Source organism: Ambystoma mexicanum, chromosome 3q (genome assembly GCF_040938575.1).
Source record: "Ambystoma mexicanum isolate Mex_15411 chromosome 3q, UKY_AmexF1_1, whole genome shotgun sequence".
In the NCBI taxonomy this organism is placed as follows: Eukaryota; Metazoa; Chordata; class Amphibia; order Caudata; family Ambystomatidae; genus Ambystoma; species Ambystoma mexicanum.
The window spans coordinates 1053513698-1053523327 of record NC_090926.1 but is presented as its reverse complement, the minus strand read 5'-3'; the positions used below and the strand labels follow the sequence as shown (position 1 = coordinate 1053523327).

At 44.3% G+C, this 9630-nt stretch overlaps 1 protein-coding gene across 2 annotated transcripts in view; it reads right to left on the bottom strand.

Moving 5' to 3' along the window:
* Positions 1–226: 226 nt before the first annotated feature.
* Positions 227–9630, bottom strand: part of LOC138583209 (uncharacterized protein R102.4-like) — a 137109-nt gene continuing 127705 nt past the window's right edge. For both annotated transcript variants that reach the window (XM_069655245.1, XM_069655244.1), the window contains one exon: positions 227–666. In XM_069655245.1, the coding sequence (XP_069511346.1) occupies positions 362–666 (305 nt within the window). In that variant the 3' untranslated portion in view covers positions 227–361. The remainder of the gene's footprint in view (positions 667–9630) is intronic.

Here is a 9630-nt window from a genome sequence, read left to right as displayed (position 1 = left end):
AGAGCTCCACAAAATGGCCCTGGCTTGCATTGTTGGGTCCAGGTAGCTGCCCAAGATAATACAGGAGAAGTGAACAGAACTCCACCTTCAATGGGGGAGGAACATAATGGGTAGATGAGCTTCACTGCTCCAGACAAACACAAAATAAGGTATTTCACCTTAGAACAACATTATTGTCGAATAGATAATTTTCCAACATCGCTATTAAAGCATTGAAAATATAAGCCCGTATTATCATTTTTATAAGGCATGTGAGTGTGTATTGCTATGCGTAGCATACATTATTACATTGTTTAGCTTTTTCCAGCAGAATCTAGTTCTTCTCCACGTGGTCCTCTTCTAACGTCCATGGCGTTTCGGGTCACATGATCTTCAGCTCTTCTCTGTACTTTTGCACTACAAATTTCAGCTTCTTCAGCGCCATGTCAGTGTCCTCTTCTGAAATGTTGCGGTACCAGACCAGCCGTACTGTGCGCTTGTACATCACAAACATCCGAACCCTAACCCCGTGCCCGATCGCCAAGATGTCTTCCTCGCTCACCTCCCACATCCGGTCACAGAATTCCTGGGGGGAGACCCGGGGGTCATCCACAGAGAGCATGACCATGTTGGTCTCCACAGACGAAAGGTCCACGGAGCAGACACTGGATGACAGCTCCTTCACACCTGCAGAGGGAAGCAGACAAACAAAGTCGGGGTGTTAACCACATTTACACAGATTTCAACCCAAGGAAAAACAGATGTCCATTACATAGGGGTTTCCATCAAATGTGACAATCAGTCTGAAATCCCTTCTCGTACTACGATCTCCAAGCAACTCAGTCAGTGCCTCAGCTCACTCCATTTGTCTACTCCTATACACAGTTATCCTCTCCCCCACTCATACATCCCATGCTCACTCATGTAGACTGCACACTATAAAGGCCCATTTACCTCATCCTAAGCTCACTCCACATTTTATCCCATGAACCAGTCATTGAACATAGCCCCATCCCAAGATCACACAATTAGTCCATCATATTATATTGCCTGCAATTTCTCTGTGCTCCCATTCTACAATGACTCAGTGCTTCCATCATACTCTACAATGACTCAGTGCTTCCATCATATTCTACAATGACTCATTTCTTCCATCATACTCCACAAGGACTCAGTGCTTCCATCATACTCCACAATGACTCATTGTTTCTTCATATCCTACAATGGCTCTGGACATCCATGATATATCTGGAGGTAAAGTGAGGAGTTACTTGCAGCAGCATGCTGGAGGCAAATCCTCTACTTACCCTGCAAAGTCAAAATTCTGTGGTGGCATCGCCAGGGTGAGTTGATCAGAGAGGACTCCAGTTGCCAACAAAACTGGTGGTAATGGAATTACCACCAAAAATGTACCACACCGCTGAACTCATAATGAGGACGAGATGTAACGAGTTACCCATGGTCATGCAATTTGGTTACTTTGGTGGAGCTGGAATATCAGCCCAGCATGCAATGTTGGCAATGTTGGCACTTGCTTTTGTTGCTTCCCAGTTACTTTCATACCCTGAAGTGCAATTATTTGTGATTGATGTTCATTCAGGGACTAAAGTAATTCCCGGCTTTGTAGACTGGAGTTGGACAATAAACAAATCACAAAATAAACCAACATGACAATACTATTAAAAATAAATTCATATGGAAATATGTTGTGCAAAAGGAGAATGATTCTAGCTTTGTTTTCTCCGTGTACATGTAAAGCTACAAGTAACTGTAGAAAAAACTAAAAATGTTATTTTCTAAAAGAAGCACACTTAAAAATAAGCCTACCAGAGTCTTGTCATATTTGGTTGGCTTTCTGCTGTCTAGTACGTGTTCCACTGAAATTGGCTGATATGAAAAGAAAGGGCAGGCATTGGGCTAAGCAATGCCACACAAATGTGAGAAGGCAACCCTTTCTGCAAAGACAGCACCACAACGCAAAGCAAACTGTGATGATCTCCTTGGACCACAGTATCACCAGGCGATAGGAGCCTCAACACCGGGGTTCCACTATCTTGAATTTGGCTCCCTAATCAGCTCTCCAGATTAATGCATTTTGCTCTTCAGTGGGGTGGCTGCCCGTTTTCTTTTAACCTTCCTTGGGACATAAGGTGTGCGATCTAGAACGGCATCATACTCCTGCTCTGCTAGTTGTTATAACCAGTGCTTTCTGGTGCAGGTATGTTCTTTTGAGGCACTGTAGCTGTTACTGTCAGCGCACCAGCAAAGTACAGACAAGTACTGTTGGCTGTGGTTGCGGACTGCTGTGGGACTGCTGCCGGAATTGTCCCTCAACGCGTTGCTTCCACTCTGCCGCCGGAGCGTGCAGCTTCCAGGAACAGAGACCGCTTCTGCGCCTGGATGAAGTCTAACAGGGTAACACCCTGCCTGCCTGGCCCTGTTGCGCCGAACAAAGGAGGTGACTGTTTGCCCCCCCCTCCTGAACCAAACTTGTCCCCCCCCGACCAAACTTGTCCCACTGTTTTGAAGTGTCCCCCATTTCAGTGCAACTTAATTTGGCCTGTGCCTAATTTTCTCTTATATCCTTTTCACATTTCAAGGTTTCCTTCCTGTCGGAGGCTCCGCCCCCTGTGGTGTGTGCCGCCCCTCCAGCCTCTTCTTAACCCAACCTCACTGCGCACCCGCGCCGCTCACCAGCAAAGTACAGACAAGTACTGTTGGCTGTTCGCGGGTCGCAGGGTGTTGGGGGTGGGGGGTCTCTTAAGGTACACTTTGCCGAGGGTATTCCTTGGTTGGCACCACCACAATTGTCAGCAGAGGTGGGTACCTATGCTGGTTTCTCAGAGGGGCTTTTGTGTACTCCCCTCCTCATCTCCGGCTTTCCCCCTTCCCAGGTGACTGCGGGCGTAAGGCCTTTGTTCCTGTGTGTTTGGTGGGATTGAGGACATTTGAAGAGTTTTGCGGTTTCTCCACCCCTTTTGCTCACAGTATGTGCTTAAATGATGGCTGCAAACTTTAATTGGTGAACAGATACCATTGTCATTTTGTGTATTGGTTTAGCTCACACTACAGATTACGGTGTGATCCTTTGTCTATGATTCCTTGTCGAATGCTATGCATGTAAATGACAAGTTTCTGAATTAATGACCTGTTCTTTATCCCACTCTGCATTGGTGTTTGTAGATTCTGCCTAGGCACAGTAGTCAAAATAGTGTGGTGTGAAGGAAGGGGAGGTTCTTTGCCTCTTCGTGAAGGTATTGTAACAATTTTTTGGGTACCTTCCATTTTGTGTTGTTGGTCTTGCCCCTGTTTAAATACAAAGGGGGTTTATCCACCTGTTGGTTTGCAGTGGGTATTGTAGGTGAGAATGAGCCTGATTCTGAGAAGTGGCTGTAAGACAAGTCCTCCATCGAAGTCAAGCGAGTCTCAATCTGCCAAGAATCTTTTAACTAGTACCCTCCCCCATCTATTTTCAACCAAAAAATCTCTCTTATCAATGTCTAGTGCACTGGTGGAGAGGGTTGCCGGGCTGGTTCCGGACGGGGTCCCTGAGATTGGTTGCCACGGTACCTTCTTTTGCGACGGCTCCCCCTTTATCTGGCCCCCTTACTGTCTCGGCACCGTCGACCTTCTCTGTTCAGGAAGCCAACGATAATGTGGACAAGAAGGGGGCCTCGGCCGTTCATGATCTGGAGTTATTCTGTTCCGCCGTGCATGACAGTGGAGTTCGCCCCTGCATCTCTGACACCTCAATGTTGGCTCCAACAATTGTGAGTGAACTAAGTAAAAGAGTGCGGCTTTCTTTGGGCCCCTCTTCTCCAGCTTCTTGCTCTTTCCCATTTCGTGAACAAGTTCACTCCCATCTTCCATCGGAAAGTAGTGGTAAGAAATTGGTCGACCTTGGACGTGCTGCCTTGGCCATGCCAAGTATGGGCTTGGAAGGGGGCTCTGTCCCACATTACGACCACTTCCATGTTGATGAGGGTATGTCGGCAAACCATTTGCCTCCCCCTGGTGTGGATCCCTTTATCCTTGCCAATGAAGATGGAAGTTATCGAAAGCGGCTGGTCCGGATGGGCTGCCCCCCTGCCTGTTTAAGGATGATCCCTATTTTTGGGCCAGGTACTTGCTTCCTCGTTATCAGCTGATTTATCAAACTGGCAGAGTGCCACAATCATGGCTAACGGCCATTATAATTTCCATCCATAAAAAGGGTGCGTTGAGCAACCCAAGCAATTTTAGACCAATTGCTCTAATTGACACTGCTGCAAAAAGCTTTGCTCGGCTAATTTTGTGTGAGCTGGAAGCTTATTTAAGATCCTCCAACATTCTTTCAAAAGCCCAAGTTGGTTTTCGGCGGGCAAGGGGTACCCAGTTAAATGCTGCAATTCTTGCTCACCTTCTCCGGACCGCCCACTCTAAGCCCAATGGCATCATATATATGGCAGCATTAGACTTGTCTGCTGCCTTCGACAATGTATTGCGTAATCGTCTTTGGCAAAAGATGTTGTCCTACGGTGTCCCTCCTCCATTGGTTGCTATTATAGCCGCGTTACACCAAAATACATCCTATAAGGTCCGTATTAACCGTGAAGGGCTTCTAACCAACAACATTCCCTCGTGCATAGGAGTGAAACAAGGCTGTAATTTGGCAGCGGTATTATTTAATCTCTACTTAGCTGACATTGAGGAAATTTGGCAGGGCTCAAATTCCTTTCCGATAGCTCTGGGTAACCTATGGCTCCACTGGCTCGCTTTTGCGGATGATGTCATCCTATTTGATAGGGTTCATTTTGGTCTCCAAAATAAATTGAAGATCTTTCATGACTATTGTGTGTTTAATAATATGCACATCAATCCAGCTAAATCCCATATAATGATTTTCACACCTAAAAAATTTTTACCGAGATTCACTTTTGTTATCAATGCACAAGAAAAGCAGAGATCATATATTTGGGATACCATTTATCAAATCGGTTGTCTGTCAGCGCATGGCGCACGTGTTGCACGCTAAGTTTAACCCTCTTTTGGCACAGATGAGAATTATCTTTCAAAGATATTGCAGATTCTCACTTGTGCCTCTTCTGCAATACTATACTATGAAAGTGGAGCCTATTCTACTCTATGCAGTGGATGTGTGTCTTTTGAAGTTGGGACCGTTATTAAATCTTTTACAAGGTTCACTATGGAAGAAAACTTTGGGGCTTCCAGGTTACTTACCTAACGCCATCATTTTACATGAACTAGGTTTATACCCCCTAGCAGACAAACATCTATGGCGGATGGTGAATGCTTATGCTAAAATGTTATCACCTCCTCCAAACTCTCTTTATGAGGACTTCCAGGGAATGCTTGCACAAGACTGTCCCTCCTCGATTTCTGAATTCAAAGATCGAGTATTTGACATTTTAACATTATTGAATATGACGCAATAGGACCTGATTGATTTTCCATGTAAGGTTAAATCTCGGTTCTTTAAAAATTCTTGGGCCCGCAACTCTGATATGGTTGGTGGTTATTCATCCTTTAGGACCTATGCCACTTTTAGGCATGCAGTTTCACCTCGGCTGCCGTATCTTCTATGCTTTCCTGATAAAACTGCAAGAAGGACCTATATGCGTTTCCGTATGGATCTCATCCATACGGGTTCTAGGATAAGAAATTGGCTTGGTTTTAGGGATTTGGTGAAGTGGGAGGGATGCAGATTTTGCTCGGAAGCGACTGAATGTGAGACTTTAGAACACCTGTTTATGTATTGTAACTTTTTCTTCAATCAAAGGCAACGCTGTTTGGGTGTATATCTGACCTCCTCTTCCGCTTTTGAATGTCATCTACTCTGGCTTCGATGCATGCAGGGCAACACCATCCCTATCATGCTAGCTACGGTTAGAATGGTTGCAATGATTGAGGAGCACCTTCTGCCTTGTAACATCGCCATTTTGTGTGGGCAGTCTGTGGAGTTCCTCTGGCCATTTAAGTAGAATTTGCGTAGTATTGTTTATGCTACCGACATTTGCTATTTTAGATGCTTTTGTGATTCTGCTACTTTTTTGGTCCTTTGTTCTCTTACACTATAAAGAGGCTGCTGTGCGTGATTATAGCAGTGTGATAACTGTTTATCTTGTTATGGGTTTAAAGAATGTTCTATTTGGTTGTAATGTGTTTTTAAATCTTTTATTATGTGTCAAATGTCCTAAATAATAACTTCTCTTGTGTTTTGTATGTTGTATGTGTTCTGAAGTTTTCGCTCCATTAGGAGCATTATTAACATGAATATTTTGATTTTGTATTAGTATAAGATTCTAATATTTGTAAAGGTGTAAATTAATTTTTGCTACCAAAACAAATAAACAATTTTAAATAAAAAATAAAAAAACTGTCAGCGAATGTCTTATGCTCACGTTTGTCAACCTGAGAGAGAGCCAGGGTTAGGAACTGTGATCTAACAAGTGAACACAAAACTGTTCAAGTGCTTAGCATACTAAGCTATCTTATGAACCATCTTGGCACTTAGCAAAATACATTGCCCGTGATCTATGTATTCCCCGGGGAAATGACAACACGATACACAAGTTGAACTATACAGACTGTATGAACAACAGTGACCAGGGATAATCGTTCCGAACGGACTTTAGTTGTCAACAATTTACAGGCGGCATGCACGGATTCAACAGCGCAACATACAATAGCATTTTGTGTAAATTAGGATTTATGAAAAATGTGCACTGAATATTTGGTAAGAGGCAACTAGGTTGGGGCCCCTGCCAGGGTTGGGCCATGGCCACATGCCCATTTCCCCTTCCCATAAATCTGTCTCTGGTGCTCCCATTCCTGTGTAACCCCCAGGTGGTTGATGTTTCTGCCCCTACCAAACATTAGCTCATTTGATGGGGCTTGCCAGTCATGTGCTCATGGCGCCAGATTGTCTCGGAGTGTTATTCAACTGCCTCACAGCTGTGACCAAGTGGATACATTGTATTGTATTGTACTTGTCATTTAAATAGCGCCTTTTAGCATTATTACAGTCTCAATGCGATGGTGGTGGGAACACCCTCGGAGGACCGAAGTCCAGAGTGTTGGAGGTTAGGGAGTAAGATTAGGATGTGTGTATGCATTTGGCCAAATAAGGCTTAGCAGGGCTAGTCAGGCACCAGTAGAGAGCAACCCATGAGGTCAGGCATGTGGATAGGTGCTGAGAGGAGTCAGGCGATAGCGTGAGTGCTAGGGACATGCAATATTTCAGCGTGCCTGAATTTGTCATTGGTCTTCGTTTTATACTGATGTCAGAGGTGTTGAGGCGTAGTCTGTTGTAAGTAGGCGGAAATGTATGTGACCAGCACGACCAAATGTTTTCATAGTCCTTGCTGTATTCTGATGCGTGCAAGTGGTGCATTATACCTATGTGACAGATTCGGTGGTGATTTGCTGCATGTGCGCCTGATCAGGTAGTAGCTTCCTCTGCTGATTCTTGCGGCTGCGATGAAACGGTTAGAGACAGCAACAGTCTGAAGAGTGCTAGGACAGGGTAGAGGTAGGCAGGGACGGCTGAGGAGAAGAGGGAGGGAGGGAGAGCAGAGGATGCCCTAGGGAGAAGATGGGGAGAGCAATGTGTTGGTGGCGGTCTACGATAAGTACGGATGCTGAGAAAGGGGAGAATCAGGCACAGCAATGGAAAATACTCAGATTCAATTTTGACACCGCAATGGAAAACACCTAGAGGTAACTTTGGCACAGGGATGGAAAACTGCCTATGAGCAACTTTGGCACAACAACAGCAATGGAGCACACCTAGATTTTAACTTAGGCACAGCGGTGGAAAAACACTCAGACTCAACCTGGGCACAGCAGTTGAAAACCACCTATATTCCACCTTTGCAGCGCAATGAGAAAACACCCTGATTCAACCTTGGCACAGCCAAGGAAAACACCTAGATTCTGATTTGGCACAGCAGTGTAAACACTCCGATTTAACTTGGGTGCAGCAGTTGAGAACCACCTACATATACCTTTGGTCGAGCAGTGGGAAAACTCCTAGGTTAACTTTATTACAGCAATGGAAAACACTCAGATCTGGCCCTGGCACTACAATGGAAACTGCCCAGAGTCAGCATTGGCACAGCAATGGAGCCCACCTACATTTAAGATTTGCAAAGTAAAAGCACCTAGATTTAACTTTGGCACAGAGTTGGAAAAACCACCTATAATCAACAAACAGGTAACTTAGTTTTTAGTCAACATTCGCTCATTATCACTACTCTGTTACTTACTCAATTCTGCGTCTCATGTAATGTATCACCTTTGCCTCACACCGACTTTTCATGGCTTTCGATATAGGTTTTTTGTTGCATCTTTATATCCTCATCGTGGACATGATCATGTCTCTAGTGTAAAGCAGTTCATTTTGGGGATGCAGGAGCGCACTTACCTTAATTCCTAGCAAGGGAAGATGGCGTCCTCCTGCTCTGAGGCTGCTTGGAGCAGCGTCTTGTGGTAAAGACCCAATTCTGAGCCTCCTCATTGGCTGGGATGCTGTCACACCCCCGTCACCGGGTTCTCATATCATATACTCCAACCTGATCATGGACATATTCTCATATCTCGGGTAAGGCAGTGTCTTTCTCGTTAGCTATTATATTGGTGAAAACGGGACACGTCATTTAATTCAATCCACATCGGTTGTCATGGCAACTTAAAACCGTGCCCATGTATGAATCGGATGTCAGATATCTGATCACTGAGGATACCATTTTAATCCTTAATCTTGTGCCACTCAATGCTTTCATTTAGACCCTTTTTATCACTTTGAGTTAGAAAAATCCATTCCTGCTCTTTCCTTAGCAGCCTTGCTTTATCCAAATCATCATCTCCACTTCTATTCACTTTGTATAGCACAGGCCAACGGATATCATCTGCACCATGTTTGTATGCCAACAACATATAGCGTAGACTACCATCTCTGTGTTCGAATTTGTAAACATATTCTATGGTCCGTAGGCACCATAGCTTTCCTATATCTCGGTTGATCATTTCTCCTTTTACGCATACTTGCATACCTCTTTTTAATTTTCTGCTTGATCCTTGCTATCACTTCTCTCCAGCTGCTGCTCTCCGTGTCTTGTCAGGCCTAGAAATACTTGTGTACAGGCGCAATATAAATGCCATATCATATACATCTTCCTACAGCGTCCCCGTCCCGGGTTTAGGTGCTACAGGGTCATTCCCCATAGCATTTGCTACATGGTGAATGTCTTTCCAACTTTTTCATTTCCCAGATCTCAGTCAAATACTTCTCTTTCACTCTTGGAATTGTAATGTCACTTTTGTTTAGTATTCCTTTCAAGTTTCTGATTCTTTTGAAAGCACAGAGAGGTCGACCCAGCTTCTTTCCTTGTGTTTGGAACACTCTCCAATTTTTCAAAATAACTCGATATGAATGCCATATCATATTATTATTATTATTATTATTATTATTATTTTACATTTATAAAGCGCTCACACAGCCCGCAGGCATCGAGGCGCTTTTACAGGACTTGTTTGTTTTTCTTAGTTGCGTAATTGTGTTTTTGTCTTAGTTACGTATTTATAACGCGCTTAAACACCCAGAGGTTTCTAAGCGCGGACCCGGGGATCGAACCTGTTGTTGCTTCGTGT